Here is a 19649-nt window from a genome sequence, read left to right as displayed (position 1 = left end):
TTCACGCAGGTCTCTCCAGTCACTCTCTTCGGAGGTAAATGGACACGCCCACGCGCACTCACGGAACTTCCGTGTTCTATTTATACGCGTCTACGCATCAGTCATTCATTTGCATCGCCTTTCATACCGCCCTCTCAGAGAGTCGTGACTCTACCATGGCTGCCTGGAAGAGGGTAAGTGTTTACGTTTATATCTATAGTTATTTTTATGCGTTCTTGCCCCCCACGTTCGTTATCGAATGACATCTGCTTGTCACATCGCATTCGTTCTGTACGGGCACGGTTTGGGTGGGGTGGAGTAACAGTGATACGGGCAGAAATACTGTATCGTGATCGTGGCAATGAGAGCATTTAAGTACAGCGTCCACATAATAGCCATACCAAACAAATGAAAGACGCGACAAACAGATCAGTTTCATTTTAAAAGACAAAAAGCCCTTCTGTTTGGTTCTTCGGAAGTACATCACACGTCAGAGTGAGCCAAAAGTGCGCCCTCGTCATCTTGTAAACTGTAACTTTGCATTACAATTGAAGTCCCGTGACACTGTGGTTACAAAAATGTTCCCCTATACCTAGGCTTTCAGAAAAGGTATAATTTACAGGGGTTCTGAGCTTATTAACCACCAGAGAATTGTTAGATTAAAAAGGTCAATTTCTTGTCTTGGAAACTTAATGTCACAAGTTTATCCCAATTCCCTGTATAACAACAATATACTTTGGTCAAACCGTGACGACGTGTTTAACTATAGATGAGCAATAAAGCATGATATTCAACGTCAAACTGAGAAAGACTCAAGCCGTCCCAGCAAGCATCACAATTCTCAATTCTGGCAATCAAAGTTAGGCAACAGCGTAGGCAGAAGTAATCGTATCGAAAGCTTTGTGCGTTTTATTTCCAGCTAAAAAGTACAACCACGTGACAAAAATGCCAGGATGACAGAAAATACTAAGAAGATAAAATATATCATTCCTACAAACATTGTGATATATAAAGTGTTTTCTTGTATTTCTTGAATTCATATTATTTTGTTACCTACAGATCTTTCTGCTGGACTCGATTATTCTCACACTCACATAAATTACTATTCTCCCTCCCTCCCAATCTTTCTTCATCTGTCTGTCTGTCGCTCTCACATGGTAAACTTGAACCGACTACTTTTTTCATGTACTTGAAATATCGACCTAACTTACGTACTATTGCGTGCGATTGTGCGCGACGAAATATGTCTGACATCAAGACGCTTGTATTGCATTGGTTTTACTTGATGTATGTAAATGATTGGCGATGACGAAATTTTAAACTACGTAGCTTTCTGCAGGAAAAAATCATGCTCTCAATTTTTAGATTTGTCTTATACATCTTTCTACAATGACATATTTCTTGTGAACAAAGATCTGGATAATCTGTCAATAATGCACTACACTTACAACGAAATTGTGTTTACCGTTGTCATGAGTTAGTCACGTGATTTGTATATTGTTAAGTAATGATAATGTTACTCAATGCAATATTTCAAAAATATCCTTGTTTCCGATCGGAATACACCAACGTTTTCCAGATTTTTAGATGTGTAGCAATATTGGGAAAGGCAGGGGTTTAGAGCTCAATCAGAGAAACTTTGCATTACTTCCATATGACATATAGTGTAGGACATTTTGCTGTAGTACAACAGTGGTGGCCAACTTGTTTCTGCAATTACTGAATCTTCTTTATTCACATCTACCGGTTGCAGGAGTGTATTCAAGAATTCGGGGATCGCGGTGTGTGATATGGTTGTTCCCTTTTCGCACATGGGCATCGACGCATTCGTCGCAATATCGTGTTCTGTTGAGCCTGGGGACATGTCAGAAAATAGTGGTAGTGGAGTGATTCCAAATGATCATGATAGTTAACTATAGTTCCCCGGCTAGGATATCAAACTGTCTGTCTATTGATAGGTCTTCGTCGTTCCATGCCCTGCCCCCCCCCCCTCTCTCTCTCTCTCTCTCTCTCTCTCTCTCTCTCTCTCTCTCTCTCTCTCTCTCTCTCTCAATTCCTGGAATGTGACTTGCAAAGTAATAAACCTCTACTCACATGACCGGCACAGACACACAATTACTGTGACGTCATTATATGCAAATTTTAGTACATTAACCGAATTTTTAAGAGCGTTGCTATCGATGTTTAGGAAATGACTAAAAGAAGCCTTATCTTCGGAGGATTTTAAAAAATGTATTTCTGATTTGATTAAATCGTTTGCGCTGGTTAGGGAACGAGAAATTCCAAAAGATGAAGATATTACATCCTAGTTGTGCAAGAAGTTTGCAACCTGAAATGCAACAAAGTTGAAAAGACTGACATTGATTTCCCAACAACATCTATATGTAAATTGCTGATAAGCCAAATACCGCGCTAAAACAGCATTTCACCGATATCACGCAGTAAAAAAACGAATCTGAAGTTTTTGCGAAGGCGATCGAATAAACTATTGGCCAAGGCGATCGAATAAACTCAGTCTGACAATACGTAGTACTACATACAACATGGGAACACAGACTGAGCATGGTATGTGATATCATAGCACAGTCACCGATTGTCTATATTCATCAATGGTGTACTTTCGTCCACTGTTTTCATATTTTTCTCTTCCTTGGGATCGTTTTTACTAGATCGTCGCTTTTTCTCCTCAGCTAGTGTATCGTCCCCCGGTCTTTCTACATCGCCTGCGTCACTGCTGACGTCATCCCTTGCGTCACTTGCGGGGATCATTTCATTTAGTGTCTCCTGTTCGTCGTTTTGATTTGGTCCGCCATATTGATCTCCCCCGTGGTCAGTTGGATCACCAGCGACTTCGTTGTCTGTTGAGTCAACTGAAAATAAACAAGAAATTGTCTTTTATTCAGATGACAATATTCAAGACCTGCGCATGACCTCACATTCGTATACTTGTCCTTGTATGAATCCACCTGTTTGATTCATAATTCTGCAACAGCCATCAAGAATGTTGTACTTATTTGCATCTTTGAACATTCATTATTTCTCTCAGCCAATCTTGAAATTTTGAAAGTTTCACACCACCGAAATCGTAAACTTGAAGATATACGGCTACATACAAATCGTGGAAGGCCTTATAGAATTCACAATCTACCTAGCATTGTAACAAAAAACGAAAGTTCGGTTAAGGACAGAATTATTTATCGTCGCTGCTGTAATAAACGAAGACATCAAAGACAGTGAAGTAATGTTTTGTTACAGTTCAGAACTTGCAGAAAACCCTAATTTTCTTCGTCGTTATCCCTAGAGCTCAGGTATTTTGCAGAAGACACAGTCGGACCTGGCATATTTTGTTCGGCCTCTTAGTACTTGACCAGTACATTGTACTGAGTTCATGGCGACTCTGAGTCAGCCGTTTTTTAAACAAAATGTGAACATTATGTCGGTCATAGGCCGGTCTAATTCATGTCGGGTCTGCGGTATGGTCCTTGGCCTGAATGTGAGCATAGCAATGAAAGGTCATCGGGACTGCCCGGGTACCAATCATTCAAAAGTCAACCATTCAATCTTGGAGGGGTGATCCAAATGAAAGAAAAGAAATCTGCAGAGCTAAAATAGTAAAAAGAGTCACATTCAGGCTGCTTGTAATTAAATATTGACGCAAATGTCTGCCGAAAACAGATAGAGCGTAGAAATATTTGGATTCAATGCAATATTCAGAAAACGATAGCCGGTCACCATATTCACCGTACCCCTCTGGTGTAATGGTCATCCCTTAGATGGACGGGGATTCTTTCTTGAAGTTTGCAGTCATTAACTGCAACTGTGGTCTTAAACATACCCTTACCGACTTTGTCGCCTAGAGTTTTGCCTCCTAAAGTGATGTCCCCTGTAATATTAATCTGCGCTCCATCGCCCTCCACATGAATAATGAAATTGTTGGCTTCGACATTCTGGTTAATGGTTGTCTGGGCTTCACGTTCACGCTGTCGCTGATTTTTCGCCCTCGCTCCTCCTAAGAAACGCCGAGAAAGACAGAACAGAGGTTTTGCAGATTAAAATATACTTTGTTGAGTGTAACCGATGGATGTCAAAGTATATCCCAAAATGCATTTGTGACCATCTCCAATGTAGGTAATGTTGGCAAGGTAGACATAGCATAAGATGACCACACACAGTCTGCAGTACTGACTGTAGAACGGGTTTATAAAGGTAACGTAACTGTTTAATGCATGTGTATCTTCATATACATTATCAGATGATGACTGTAAATGGAGTATTACCGAGATGTTTATTGCCGATAGGCGGCGCTAAAAGTCTATGGGGCCCGTGCTTCCATACTTACACTCTAAAATATAGGTACAAACTATCAAGTGGCAAGAAACAAACAGACAGACAAAAGCTGGTGACAAAATTTTCATCTCCGTGCCCAATTTTTACGACATAGTTACAAATGTTTGTTTGACGGTTACTCACGTTTGCGAACGACAAAGCCCATTACAACCGAAAACAACGCGACAATCACAACGGCTGCTGACCCGCCAATGCCGATAGGTAAGGCTGAGGGTGCGGGAAAATAAAAAGCAAAATATGTGTCAATGTATCGCCTTCTCTTCCTCCAACGCAATGATATGCTGATGAAATGTAATTTTCGCTTATATCGAGGACACAACAGAATATATATTTTACATGTTTGATCAGGAGGAATAACAAGTCATGAATATTGTAATTTATTAATAATGCGTGACTTGGTTTTTTTTATTTCATATCTATCCCCAGTTTCTCACCTTTTTCTGACGGTGATGGCTGGGCTCTGAAGAACGATCAAAATAATTTGACAGTAGTCAGCCTTACCTAACGTTTCTCGGCCAGTGACTGGTGTTTGACTTGGCATGCTGTCTGTAGAGAATTCAGAAAGATTAGTAAATTAGACCACTTCGCCATGAAAGTCTGCAGAATTTGAATCAGAGTTTCCACAGCAACGATCTCAAACTCTTGTCCTACAAAATGATCCTGCCACGAAAGGATCACCACGAGTCGGAAAATAACACGTTGGGAACAGATTCGAGACCAAAATCCGAAATACTTTGCCTCAAAGCCCATCACTATTTAATCCAATGGATTGAGACCTGTCTGAAGCTGAGCCTGTTTCCAGTCATTAATTCACCGTTGCACGGTCACACTATACCATTTGAAATGGCAGAAATGAGAAATGCATCGCGTTGGACAGTAAAATAGGTAAAGGGGACAAGTTTATGGCAGAGTAAATATTAAGAGGCGAATAATGAATATATCGGACTAACTTTCGATTTTCAGAACAGCGCCCTCTGACGTTTCATTGCCAAGTGAATTTACAGCTACACATGCGTAGATGCCTTCATCTTCTTGTGACGTCATATTAATTTGAAAGATGCTCATCGAAGTATTAGATATTATTGAAAGCCGAGTTCTGAAAACAATGGAGTAAGGGATAGCAATAGTACATGCTACGTGCACAAAAAGCAAGGGATACCATCGGCGACAAAATGTTAACTCGTTTTCAGAGATATACAATCACATGACATATTTATACAGATAAAAAATCACAAATTTCTGAACCGTTTGTTGAAATACAGCTGACTTTGAAAACTACATTAAAATATCCCGAACTTTTCCTTATGAACAATTTAGTCTGAGTCTGTCGAGACAGTGACAATCGATTAAAATGATGAAGTTTCAGCGATCGAGTTTTCCGATCCAAAATATGAAAAAACCAATCTATTTATGTGTAGGTAGGTAAGTATGTATGTAAACCATACCACTATTACGAGACGAATTTTTTAGTTTCCCTATCATAGAGAAATCACCATGCGCTGAAGATGAAACGTTTAACATTCTGATGAAATACTAAAAGCTACTATCTGGCAACATTGGTTCAACAGAAAGTTACTAAAAAGAGTCTATATGTCTGACCTGTTCTTGTCATTGAGAAGGTCGCCATCCTTCACCCACTTGTAGGAGACTTCTGGGAAGCCAGTCGCTTCACAGCTAAGTGATACTGCTGCGCCTACCGTACTACTCACATTCTTAGGCCCTTTTGTGATTTCTGGTGTGTTTGTATCTACAAATAGAACCATTTGATAAAATAACGAACCCAGTTTCGCTCTTTCTCCCACATCATGTTCAATAATTTTAATTTATGACCATGGATTATAAAGAGTTTCATAACAAAATAAACATTTGCGTGCGTGCGACGTGACACACAATTAGGGCAAACATAAACTTTGAGGGCGTACTAACATTACAATGAACAGAATTACAATACTCGACATACAGAAGCTCTGGTCGTTGACTTCTTACAAAGGTGATGCGATTTTCACTGCAGTTCTTTCTTTAGATAACCGCTGTGGTATCAGAATATTACCACAACAGCCATTTTTTATCAACTGTATGCACTTTCTCTCCAATCTTAGTTTAGCTTGGGGGTATTTAACTCCTCACGATAAGTGTAAAACATTTATTGATACGATCGGCAAGTCGTCGTTTTGTGGCCATTTGTTTTGAAATACTATGGCAAGGATTTAATTGAACATCCCTATGAAGAAAACACAAACAAACAACAAAAACAAACAAAAAAGCAAACAAAAACATGGCATTCATATTGCAAAGTGTTGGGCGTGATGATTAGGAACGAATTCTGTTTTGATCAAACGGAACATTTTTATGCAGTCAGTTTCCAAATTTCTACTCACCTCGTACGTTGATATCAACATCCACAAATCCACTCACAGTTCGGCCGATACCGACTTGGACCAAACAATAATAATGATCTGTAGAGTTGTGGGTCGCATTAGTTATTGTGTAATCCAGACTAAGTGTCGTCAAACTTTTGCTCGAATTATACGCTATGGTGTAAATTGCTCCCCTACCCCTACGGGCTGTTGTTGGACAAAGGCACTGCTCCAGGGTCATCGACGATCTTCGGCAAAGCCACATCGTAAAAGTTAGTCCCTTCTGAAAGATGATCGATATGATATATGGTGATATGTATTGTATATTTGTTATATAGGTATATATACCCTGCTCAGTTGACTTGGTACAAGTACGTGAATGAAGCTATTTTAGACGGCTACGATGTAGAGAGATCGCGACGGAGTGGATTTATCGCGGGATTCCGGTTGAAACCATCGTGTTCACCCACACATGTGCAGATACTACGCGTCTATACACAACTCAGTGAAGATAGTCATTGTAGTCATCCAGCTCCAGGTTTTGCATGGCGAAGTAACGAATGCGTAACAACTCACTGAAATGACTTTAATTTACCCAATAACCGAACTGAACCAAATCTGCCTATTCAGTTGAAATGGATCACGCCTCATTGACTTACAGAAAGCGACATGTCGCCGGTTTCTACTTACTATTTTTGTGTTAACGTTTGCTTCACAGTGTAGCCTTACATCGCCGCCAGTTGCTATGTCAACGCCCTTGGCACCGTCTACTGTGAACGACATTTCTTGAATTTCTATGGCATCGTACAAGTCACATGATGGAGTGGGAAACACGACGTTGTTGAAATCGTAATCGCTGTCATCTTCCGCCGCGTCGCAAAGACCGCCGGGTATGATTTCGTACTGGCCCGTTGCACAATTCTTCACTAAAAAGCAAATGAAGCGATAGACACTCATTGAGTCGGTGAATTAAAGAAGAAGTCGCTAGAGATAGCCATTACTGTCTCTTTATTATTTCAGCTAAAGCCCTTTGACTTGGGATGAAAGCAAGTTTGCAGTTGTGCAAATCATGACGAGGGCATCAGAGCGGAGTCTGCGCATTAGTACTGAGTGCAATCTAACCGATAACTCCAGGAGAAATTGCTAAAATCACAAAATTGAGCTGAGACACATGCATGAAGCAACTCAATGGAGCTGACGTAAGTAGGAGGAAGCTGCAACCGTGTAGTGTGCAAGATTATTTTTTTACCTCCAACTATAACACAGCCATGACGCCTCCTCAGCAACGCTTGATAGCATAGATTAATTCATCGGATGGTGGGATGAATTTGTGAGTTTAGTTCGTTCGTTCGTTCGTTCGTTCGTTCGTGAGTTAGTTAGTTAGTTAGTTAGTTAGTTAGTAAGGTATCAATGTATCTATGCATGGAAAAACAAATCAACAAACAGTATCAACGTTATCTAACATCGGCCGTAGTGATAATAACATTTTCCCGCAGGTTCCTTAAGTTAAGTACACATACACATCGTGATCGAAGAAACAAGCATGGTGCCATTGACTTGAATGTACAACATAAGATGGGTGTATTCTTAATTTTCTCTGTCACGTGATTAGTTTTCGAAAATGGCGAGAAATCTAAAATCATGTTAAAACTTTTGAATTTACATGCCACTTTCGACACTGATGGCAGTGTTATACACTTTTTCAGTTTTAATAGGACTTATTCAAAGAAAACTTTTGGAAAACTGTGGATATTTTTCAGATTGGTTTATTACACATTCGCAACTATTGTGGCTTTAATTCATACACTGTACCCGAAATTCACTCGCTGTAGTGTCAGTTTCTTCGGAAGAGATTACAATCAACCAATATCCTGTTGAATGTCATGTAGCCGTGTTCATACAAATATTGAATTGCCAAAGACGGATTTCTTACTAGTTTTCACGTCGTTCTTTTGACTCATAGAAAGATTATATTCAAAAATAGGTCAAAGTTCGATGAAAGGTTTCGTGGCGTATTGTTTTAGTTTTATCTGAATGACACATATTCCTGATTGTTTCTTTCATTTGAGTATGGAGGAGAGAGACAGAGACAGACAGAGATAGACTGACAGACAAACAGACAGACATACAGACAGACATACAGACAGACAACAGAGACAGGCAGACAGAGACGGAGAAGCAGAGACAGACAGACAGACAGACAGACAGACAGACAGATAGCCCGTAGGAATGACGACAAGACATAGTTACAGCAATAATCCGGCAGATGCAAAACAACGGTGTGTTTTATAGACGAATGGGGAGGCAGATAGGAAAACACACAGGGAGACACACACACAATAAAAGGTAGGAAAAACATTACGTGCCTGGGGATTAAGTATAGACACTGAACTCAACACATAAACAAACCGAGCTCCTCGACAGCGCTCTGTTCAATGACGTCAGTGCTCTATGGGTTGATCACCTACCTTGAACTTTACAATGGACGGAAGTTGCCCATAAAACAAACCCGGCGATGAAGGAAACGCGATTCCACACTCTTCCCATTGTCCAGACTGCACAGGCCCTGTCCCACGGAATACCCCAGTCACGTGGACTATCACGAGATTCTCATTCCTCCGATGAAGTCTTTCCCGTGGTTTCTCCTCTTAATAACTACCAAATCGACCTGAACGAATAGGCGACAATTTACACAAGAGCAACGTTTATGAAAGACGACCACCACGAAACTTTGTTTTGCTGTGAAGCGTCTTCAATCCGGGTTAGCCGGAACAGCCTACGTATAGAATAGTGTAATTGAATATTATGAAGTCACTTTTTCTACGAAAAGAGGTCACTCCAATACTAGGACCTCTTCCGGGAAATGATGTTTATTCATGTTCTCCAGAAATGATAAACTTAAAGGGTGACGTCACAACTGAGGAAAGTCTTGGTAGATATTAAAACAATCGGTTGTAATAAACTTTATCTCAGAAACCTAAGAGTTTGCATTTTCTAATTTCGGTTTCTTTTGCTATACAGCCGTTTACGAACGCCGGTCAGCGCTCCTTCATTGACACCGTCTTTGACCTCAGTAAACCGGTCATCAACAAACTGCCTCGTCCCAGACAACTATATCTGTATAGCCGAAGTTTGACAAAAAGTCACCCCGACTTTTAAATGTACAAATAGTTTTGTACAAGAAGTTTTAGGAGCGATCATGAAGATTTATTACACTGCTTTCATGTTCCTGAAATTGACATGTTCTGTTACGGCGAGTAAAGCAAATCCAAGTCTGAGAAGTTAAGTATGAGTGTCGTAGGTTGACATCGGTGAAGCCACGCCTTGCATTTACAGACATTTGTTTGCTGTAGTGGGAATTTCCCAAGTCATTTCATTGAAAGCGAAAAACATATAGAGTCTAGCCTGAATGCAGGAAGCTGGCCAATATCCGAGTCGTGTCTGTGTTGTCACAGTAATTGCGATAAGTCCTAGAAAAGCTAAAAGTTTTACCCATTGCAGTCGCTAGTCTGGTTCGATGAACTACTTGCACGCTACAGTCATACAGTCTAGGCGCAGCTGTGGGCCCGTGATTTCATCGAGCGGTTTTGGTGAACAGAGGACAAGGTCAATATCGTGTGATCGGTAAGGTCAAGGAAAAATCGTATTGCAGACTAGTCCCCATGCGCATGAGTGCACTGCAAAAAAGGTATGTCAATGAGTTTTTGCCTGTGTGTACAGGCGTGAGATATAACCCTGGTATATTATATATAGCATCTGTGTTGAACAGCGTATACATGTGTGCTTGATTTAGCAGGATATGTAAATGTTCATAATATGGCCAGTACCCCATCAAAGTGTACTGAACAATATCAAAAACATGACTGCATGCCATCAAAATGTGTTTATTTGGTTTTAATTGAGTTTTTATGACATATTATAAACCTAGCGCCTCATAACAATTTAGTACAAGTCAGATTTCGCATTGTAATCAAAGTTATCAGCGTGACGGTACCTCTATTTAGTACGGATTGTTATGGGAGACAGATTTTGCCGGAGTGTGATATCCCAAAATTGCAAGCCCTGAATTTTAAACTTAAAAATACTTTCAACATGTGTAGACAAAGTTTACATTTGAAGTGTTTGCACCATGTTTGCTTTGCTTAATCAAGAGTAAATCAGAAACTCAATATACAAACCTGATTGGGAGTTTGATTGTGGAGCACTCGGACGGCCAAGACCGTATTAGCGACTCTGAGAAGAATATTTTCCTATTGATTTTGCGTGTTATAAATATTTTTGATTGATCGATTGATTAATTAATTGATTGATTGGCGGACCAGTTACAAAGTTATCTTCAGTATACACCATTTCCTATCATCTTTTTTTTTTTTTTGAGAAATGAAAAAAAGAGACAAAGTTCCCAAAAGTTTTCCGGGTTACGGTGGGGTCACCTGCAAACAGTGCTCTCTATTGAATAGCTTCATTGTTTTCTGCCTCTACTCAACAACGGAACGCACCAGTGAATTTGATTGGGTTTTAAACGCTAAATGCCTCGAAGAGGGTTCTTCACTGTTTAGGCTAGCCTACGAGTCGCTTTGTGTTTGTCTTCTATTGACTTGCTTCCTGATTTCAATAAAGATCAGGGAGTGTATACTTTATCCAACCATCTTCTTTGTATGGGCTTCCTGTCCTTCCGCTGCGCAAACTTTCACTTTCATCACTTTTGACACACGTGGGCTTGTTGTATAATTTATACATTGTCGTGTCGTTTTTATTTTTGACAAATGATTAACGGTTTGTCAACTTTGTTAAGGAGTGTTTCAGTAGATCTAACATATTCTAGTGTATCGAATCCAGAAATTTCTTTCACCAGCGAACTTTAAGGTCATTGGCAACCGGGCGTTCCATTGTATTGTTGTAGATGGACACAAGATGTTATTCCGCTTGCGATTGATAAACTGAGCAAATCTACTGCAATTGTCATGAAATATTAATCTGTTAAAAATAATCATTAGTTTTAATTCCGTGGCCTCGCCTATCCTACATGTTGACATCAGCATATTGAAGGTAGTACAACTGATACTACATAACCCGTATTGCCTACGATCAACCAGGAGAGAGGCTGTATGGGAAACCATGGATGTGCCAAAATAATCGCTCTAGCATTCAGAAATTCTTCTCATGTTTACCCCAATAATATTCGATTACGGCTTGTTTATAGGCGGGGATTTTTTTTCAAAGTGATTTTATGTTTTCTCAAGTTCTAGAATTATTACAAATTATTAATGATAAGGCCGGCCCAGTTCCCATTTACCGTTTGTATCTTTCAACTCAAAACTGTTGTGTACAATCCCTTTCTATAAACCGATCGGTGCAATGACAAGAAACCTTTGATTTCCAGTGAAGCAAGTTCCTGATCACACAAACGGTAATAATGAACCAACTATCGAGGGCGCTGTTTTCATCGGTACGTTGCATACCTGCTGCACTGACGAGAAGAGATACTAAGTTAAGTCGCCTTAATCCTCACCAACGGATTCTTGGCAGGCGTGCATGCTCAACCGGTGAAGATGATCAATCAAGTGTAAGTTATTCTTTCAGACACACTTTTGTTACACCTTTTAAAACTCCAGTAACTATACTAACATTGACCGTAACTCATTTTCCACTAATTTTAAACTTTTTTTCTTAACTGTTAGCGAAACGTAGCTGTATGTTGTACTCCAAAAATAATGCCAAAATGCTTGCTTCTTTCGACTCAACAAACAGGAACTTTATTGGAGTAAAATTCAGAGTTATCGTTAACAACAGGATTTCCTTCCGGACTGCAATTCATAAATCAATAATAACATTCTATATTGCACAAAACGTAATGTGTTTGCGTGGCCTTTTTATGTATGTCAACACAATATTGACCTCATTCTTCAGGAGGAATATGTTGTTGACGTGAAGATGAAATATAAAGCGAGAAGTAATACGTACGTTATATCTTTGACACCTGAAACCTATATGGTAAGTAGAGTTTCAATTTTTACTGTTGTTGGTCACCTTGGAGAAGAGTCGTGAAGGGTAATATCTTTTCAAGGAAAGAAATCATTTTGAAATAAAAAAAACACGGCTGAAGGCTATGATGTAACTTTAAAGGTATTCGGTCATCTGTTTTTTAATAGACAATCACAGTTTTTACGCGGGTGGCCGCCTTTAAAAGGGCGCCTCCACACGATCAGCCATGGCATACTCAGCAGCGTCGTCTGCATATTCTTTTCAAATATGGAGGACCGACATTACAGGTGTTACGGGATAGTACGCTAAGCCCCACCCCTGTACCATATATGGAAAATGCGAATTTACGGTGACCGTGTACCTTTAAGCTTTGGACAGGACACCGTATATCACAAATTTAATAGAGTGCTTTGTCAGTCATCACGTGACACTCACCAAAAGGTGAACTCTGGTTGATTAAAATTTGAACCCATGTATATTTTGTTTCTATCTCAATTTTTTCTTCTTTCCATTCTTTGCCGTGTCACGTGACGGTAATCTATGACTATACCGATATTTGTGCTTGTGCTAATCTTCCCTATTTTGCTATCTTTCTCTCACTAATTAGCCATTTGTTCCCGAACCAAAGGTAAGTTTGACACTAAAGTTTCAAAATCATTGTTCAGATGGATTAACCGGCAATAATCTCAAATGAGGGGAAACAGACAATGCACTCAAACCAAAGTAACCTGGTTATTTCATTTTTTCAACATTTTCGTTAAAACTGTAATTTGTTTATTTGAATTTCACGACAGAGTTATTGGGTTATTGTTAAGTTGTGTCCGCAGTTCAATTTCATAAATTGTTAACAAGCTGCTTTTAGCATAACAAGCTGCTTTTAGCATCCCATTTTTTTCAACAACGAAGAAAATTGAAACCGTACTAAACAGTATAATTTAACACTATCTTGGAGGCATCTTCCTATTTCTTTACATAAAAGGCACCCTCAGACTAGCAGTAATTTCTACCGTTAGGTAGGATGTGGCTCAATGTCCTCAACTTTGCCTCGGCCCGTCGCCCATTCTGAGACAGAAAAGGATAAGACAAACAACAATTGCAGTTCAAGGGACAGTAACTGCAACTTTGATGATTTTTTCACGATTTCTGTTTTGTGTGTAGACCAGTTTTTCCTTCGAATGCCCAAACCATTTTGAGATACATAGAACATTCAGCTTGTCAACTCAGCCTCAGCATATGTATGGACTGAATTTAGACAATTAGCCTGGACTGAAAGACAAATGCAAACAACAACGAATACATGGTACTCGTGTAGATGCTGTGTTGATATGCTAAATAGTCGGTTTTTCAAAAACAAGAACTTTCAATTGACAAACAAAAAATTATTGTAAATAATCATCAAAAGTTATAGCTACTGACCCACAGTGACGTCACAATTGACGTCAATACATTTATGAATCTTTCTTTTACTGACAAATACAAGTGTTTTCTCGAAATTCTGTGAGGTCTAGGAGTGAGTGATTAAGAGTTTGAGCTCGAGTCTGTAGAATTTGACATACTCAAATTATTAACGCAAAATTTTGGGTTGGCTAATGTGTGAGACCAATACATTTAATTATCTTGAAACTCATCCACTAACTTCCATATACATTTCGAAGAAAACAACTGTAGATAACATGAACTAGAAACGACAAAGTAGTATTTGCAACATAACAGTATATGCAACATAACAGTATTTGCGAAATAACAGTATTTGCACTATAACAGTATTTGCGACATAACAATATTTCGACATAATAGTATTTTCGACATAACAGTGTTTGCGGCATAACAGTATTTGAATTTGCCACCTAACAGTATTTTCCACACAACAGTACTTGCAACGTAACGGCATTTACAACATAACATCATATGCGACATAACAATATTTGCAACAGATCTTGATAAAACTTCGGTTGGTTGATTCACAGAAATTCATCGCCGCATTACTGGTGTTTATATGCCAACTCCTAACAACTCCAACCATATATAACTGTTGTTTACACTTGGTTCAGACTCTTGTCAAAAAAGGAAAAAAATAACAAGTGTCCGCAAATCTGTCTCTTGTGATTTATTTTTCTAGCCCACCTACCGAATAATCTTGGACGCGTTGACAAAGTCAGAGGTTCGAATCTGGTCGTGTCTTAGCCATAGTAACGATGGTTTTCTGAGAATCAGACAAGGCGATGCCCCGGGTGATTCAAGCGATTACAAGATCGACGCTTGTGGGTACCTTAACACTGCGGATGGTAAGCACGCGATAGTTTGTACGCAATTTACGAAAATCTTTCAATGATATGATATGATACGGTATGATGTGATGTGATATGATATGATATGATACAATACAATACGATACGATATAATATAATATAATATAATATAATATAATATAATATAATATAATATAGTATAGTATAATATAATATAATATAATATAATATAATATAATATAATATAATATAATATAATGTAATGTAATATGATATGATATAATATAATATAATATAATATAATATAATATCATATCATATCATATCATATCATATCATATCATATCATATCATATCATATCATATCATATCATATCATATCGTATCATATAATATCATATAATATCATATAATTATTTGGATAGTATTGTGGATATTATTCCCGTACTAATCTTGGTTGTTCCATTACCATCGCAGTAGTGTAGCATCTTGATTCTTGGTTCGTGGAAAAACGAAAGTTTAGTCATCTTCACCTGTTCGCCAAGAAGAAAAAGGTTTAAATTTGCTGGAGCCTCAAATTGTACATGATGAGAACGCTTTGTTTCGCACAAAGTGATTAATGTGGGTTACTGCACAAAAGTAAAAATAATAAGGGATTGTTATGAATTGGCCACCTCTCGTGGTCTGTTTTTTCGAGCGATCTATTAGTTTGATAATACCCATACAAAAGAATACATTTCCACAACCAATTAAGAATATGCAAACTACACATTCATATGTAATTTGGCCATCCCTTTCGTTTTGCAAGATAGCCGTAGAGAACAATGCAAGATAAAAACACGATGAGAAAAAGTGGTGTTCCCATCTGATTTCATTAGATACATCCGATAGAATTACGCTATACCCTATGATTTTTCATAGGTCTCGGTACTTTAAGAAAATTTCAGTCCTCAAACATGTTTGGAGCTGATCGAGACTGAAGCGTTGCTATTTCCAGCTGCGAAGAGTCCTAAAATATTTCTTTACAAATGGGTTTTAGATTATTATGTGTGTTGTTGATCACACAATGAAAGCAGACAATAATATATTAACCAAAGCGGTACGAAAAATTGCTGAGACAGCATTTTTCACAGATCGTATATTTGGGTACAAAAAAGGAGTGATCTTGCCGTTATATGCTGAACCTAGCACTGTACAATGGCACTACTGTTTTGAATACATTTTTTAAAAATGGGACTTCTCTTGGTGAAAGTTTCAAGAAAATTACAATAGTATAGAAGGATGTTTTCCTACATTTCTACATTGCAATGCACATTCTCTGGAGAAGTTATATTTCTGATGTCTTCCCAGGTCTGTGGAAAGTCTACAACCAGAGTGAACACAAATTTTCAGCCACAAGACAGCCTGAATTGACAATTCCAATCGCGGATGCAAGATTTTCTCTGGGCGTTCTTGGTAAACACGTTGACGAGAAATATAGAGACCACGTGTTTCTATTGAAGGTCTGCGAGGGACAATTAGTCCCTGAGGTAAGATTTCAAGATCATTTTCTCTTATACTATGGTGATTCTCTTCCGCTGTCTATGGGTCTAGAACTGCTCCGAAAATACTGAACGAATAAGAGCAATGGTTGCGAGCCATAATCTACGATATATATAGTCATACGTTCCATAGTGACAAACTCGATATGACAAACACAAACAGCACAGAACAGATACACAACGAACAAGTACCGGTACATAGAACAAAGTCAAATCCGCAGAAGAAAAATATATGAGTTCCGATAAAGAAAACCGAGAAGTACTGTCAGGTGTTTTGAAAATGGTAAGCACATTCTGCCCCATATGTGGCCCCCGCCTTGTATCAATCTGCAAGTCAAAATAGGAAGTGGTCTTGATCTACAGATAAATGTCACTGATGTCATCAGTGATCATTCGGATAAGTGATACATCTTACCTATCTATCAGTGCATTACACCTGCCAAAAAAGAGTTTGAATGTAGAAACAAGCCTTTTGCTTAGGTAACCTCTGTGTTATTTGGTACATGTATCTGCATATTTAAGGTTGAACGCGCCTCGGGGACAGATATTCGGACTCTCAAACTTTTGCAATTCTTTTCTCATCTACCACTTGTGGGGGATTATTCTAAAGCTCTTGGTGTAAGAAAACTTCACCGATTTAGTTCTACGAAATTCGAAATTTATTTTCTCCACAGAGTTAACACAGGTATGGCGACCATTTTGAATTTTAGATATCCGTAAATCTTGGGGTATTTGTTTCTCTAGTACCAATATTTTCACGGTGACCCCCGATTTTTATTCTTGATTTGGAAAAAGAATGGTGGAAAGAGTCCGTATTGCAAGTTTGAACAAAAGTTTAAGGCTTTCATTTTCGAGGCGCATACTACTAGTACCTTAAATGTCACAGTCTTCTTTATGTCTATAGCAGTGTAATTATAGTCAGAAATTTTATGTCACCTATTTGTACACCTGTTGTGATTTTTAAACACGAAATAAAACAAGGGATAAAAGCTCGACAAGTGAAGACATTTACTCCAATTTGGAAGTTAGAATGCTTGAAGTTCTTCGACCAAAAATCCTTAAGCAAAAATCCTTAAGCACTGCTTGTGCCAGTTTAGGGTCGGCAAAATTACTGATTTAAATATGTTACCAAGCCTATGGTGTTCTGATGTATGCGCACTCTTTTCCGTCAGATGTCGATATAAGTGAAATATTTGTGCATTTATACTACAACCGTGTTGATGTTGAAAAGAATACTATTCTCGTTACAAAAGTCTGTTTTAGGTAAAAAAAAGAGATTGAAATCTAACAAAGTAACACATGAACAGAAATACCTGCAATATTCGACATGTACATACATACATAACATACATACATACACACACACACACACACACACACACACACACACACACACACACATATATATATATATATATATATATATATATATATATAATGTATATATTGTATATGTAAAGGTTTCCCCCGCCCTCTTCCACACGCGCGCGCACACCCCCCCCCACACCCCCACACACAGTGAAATGAGTAAATTGACAGTAACTTCTATTTCTGCTTGAAAAATAGATAGCAGTTGATTTCTTTAAATACCAAAGAATGTCGATTTCTTATGATGTCTCTCTTTTCTTGTAAAATATATCTGAGATCACACTTATGCCTGATGCATACATTGTGCCACATGAACTTATATTCTGATTTCCTTTTTTTCCTGCACAGAAAATGAAAATTGGTGAAGGCGAATGGTGGTTGAATCTTAGTAAAGAGTATGTTTTCAAAGTTGTATACCACTACACCAAAGACGCTTTCACCATAGTACAAAAAACTGGGAAAACAGATCTGTATTTTAGTTCGTCTGGAAACGGTGACGTCACCCTGCTGACACTACGCAATCACACGGAATCATGGCTTCCTATTGGCTTCAAAAACCCTGAAATATTGTTTTCCTTCGTGACGTCAGACATCTGCCCGAGTATCATTTATTCTCAAGAATGACCATGCGTGTAAAATGTTGAATGACTTCCGTCGTCATCGATAGACTTCTTGCCGTTGAGCCAATGTCATATGTTAAATTATACTTTTATGAGTCCCACTCACAACCTGTTCACAGCTTGTCATAGGTATACTGTCACCTGTTCCAATTTTGCTAGAGTTACCATAGAAAGAAAAAAATCTAACCAATCAAAGATTTAAAGCGGGTGGCCGCTTTTTAAAAAAAGCTCCCTCACATTGGCATTTTGAATACCGAGGAACGCCCCTTTGACCATATATGGGCATATTTAGATTACAGGTGACTGTATACCTTTAAGCATTCTGAAGACCGCCATATTACTGTGCATACTTCTGACATTTTCTTTAGTCAATCCATTTTAATGTTCCCATCTCTTAGCAGCACAGATTAAATTCACTTTTTCTGTCATTTATAAACTTGAACTCTTATTCATTGCTCTTACGCAAACAACCAGGGCATGTGTAGTAATCCTTCTAGCAAAATGAAAAGTTTTTAATCGCTCTCCTTAGTTTCGAATTAAAATATCTCGAGGGAAAAACAATACACAGTATTTCACGAGTTTTCTGTTGGCTGTATGTTAAAAAGACGCCCATCCATTATTCCCCAAGGACACATTTAAATAATTTTGTTAGTATTTTCGGAGATATTGCGGAAGTAACATAACTGAAGAGCGTGTGTTGTTCCCTCTAACCGATGTTCTGCCGAAACGTATCTGTTGTTTTCGGTATTTTGTGAAGCGCCCTCAATAGCTCATCACGAAATTCGAAAGCGGAAAATGACAGCAGACCACTTATTTTCCTCGTCTGATAGCTAAAAATACTGGTAAGCTCCTTTCAAATAAAATACAATCTTCCGCTTAAGGTGTTGGTGGCAAAAAAGATATAACTTCCCTCTCTTTGAGAAATCCAATGAAAATGTACGTTAGTGTGTGTCTGTGTGTGTGTCTGTGTGTGTCTGTAGTGGTGTGTGTGTCTGTGTGTATGTGTAGGTATGTGTATGTACACAACCAACTCTACGCCATTCTACTCTTCATATTAAAATTATAATTATGACGTTTCATGTGCTAAGTACCACTTCATCAGATTCAATGCGAATAAACGAAAATCACAGATAGCACACAGAACGTGTAGGGAGAGTAATATTTAAAATACAAAAAAATAAAAAAATGAAAAAAATATCGGTA

The 19649-nt window shown here is 38.4% G+C and overlaps 2 protein-coding genes across 7 annotated transcripts; one reads left to right on the top strand and one right to left on the bottom strand.

The window, feature by feature from the left end:
* Positions 1-20: 20 nt before the first annotated feature.
* On the top strand, positions 21-19009 carry LOC139119407 (uncharacterized). Of its 6 annotated transcripts, none has more exons than XM_070683205.1 (7): positions 21-173; positions 12067-12249; positions 12594-12677; positions 13276-13296; positions 14788-14953; positions 16268-16446; positions 18175-19009. In XM_070683205.1, exons 2-7 carry the CDS (start codon positions 12100-12102, stop codon positions 18448-18450), a joined length of 876 nt encoding a protein of 291 aa, XP_070539306.1. In that variant the 5' UTR covers positions 21-173; positions 12067-12099; the 3' UTR covers positions 18451-19009. The 6 variants fall into 6 exon arrangements, with proteins under 6 accessions (XP_070539306.1, XP_070539309.1, XP_070539305.1 ...); XM_070683204.1 differs by lacking the exon at positions 21-173 and adding an exon at positions 10184-10307; XM_070683202.1 differs by lacking the exon at positions 21-173 and adding an exon at positions 10234-10371.
* LOC139119405 (uncharacterized) lies at positions 1482-9740 on the bottom strand. Its single transcript, XM_070683200.1, has 9 exons — positions 9152-9740; positions 7374-7609; positions 6705-6966; positions 5926-6073; positions 5277-5422; positions 4828-4872; positions 4450-4533; positions 3821-3988; positions 1482-2849 (listed from the first exon to the last, which is right to left on the bottom strand). The coding sequence occupies exons 1-9, from the start codon at positions 9228-9230 to the stop codon at positions 2566-2568; spliced, it is 1452 nt and encodes a 483-aa protein (XP_070539301.1). The 5' UTR covers positions 9231-9740; the 3' UTR covers positions 1482-2565.
* Positions 19010-19649: the final 640 nt, after the last annotated feature.

The sequence above is a fragment of the Ptychodera flava genome, chromosome 19 (assembly GCF_041260155.1).
Source record: "Ptychodera flava strain L36383 chromosome 19, AS_Pfla_20210202, whole genome shotgun sequence".
Taxonomy (NCBI): Eukaryota; Metazoa; Hemichordata; class Enteropneusta; family Ptychoderidae; genus Ptychodera; species Ptychodera flava.
The sequence above is the reverse complement of the archived record's forward strand: the minus strand, read 5'-3'. Positions and strand labels throughout refer to the sequence as shown.

Bases quoted from the DNA above. Each gene is read 5' to 3' on its own strand.
- LOC139119405 (XM_070683200.1), bottom strand. From the start codon at position 9,230: ATGGGAAGAGTGTGGAATCGCGTTTCCTTCATCGCCGGGTTTGTTTTA. The intron at 7,610-9,151 runs GTAGGTGATCAA...TTTGCTTTTTAG, and splicing joins CGTCCATTGTAAAGTTCAAG to TGAAGAATTGTGCAACGGGC. The intron at 6,967-7,373 runs GTAAGTAGAAAC...ATCATCTTTCAG, and splicing joins CAAACGTTAACACAAAAATA to AAGGGACTAACTTTTACGAT.
- LOC139119407 (XM_070683205.1), top strand. From the start codon at position 12,100: ATGAACCAACTATCGAGGGCGCTGTTTTCATCGGTACGTTGCATACCT. The intron at 12,678-13,275 runs GTAAGTAGAGTT...CTCACTAATTAG, and splicing joins TGACACCTGAAACCTATATG to CCATTTGTTCCCGAACCAAA. The intron at 13,297-14,787 runs GTAAGTTTGACA...TTATTTTTCTAG, and splicing joins CATTTGTTCCCGAACCAAAG to CCCACCTACCGAATAATCTT.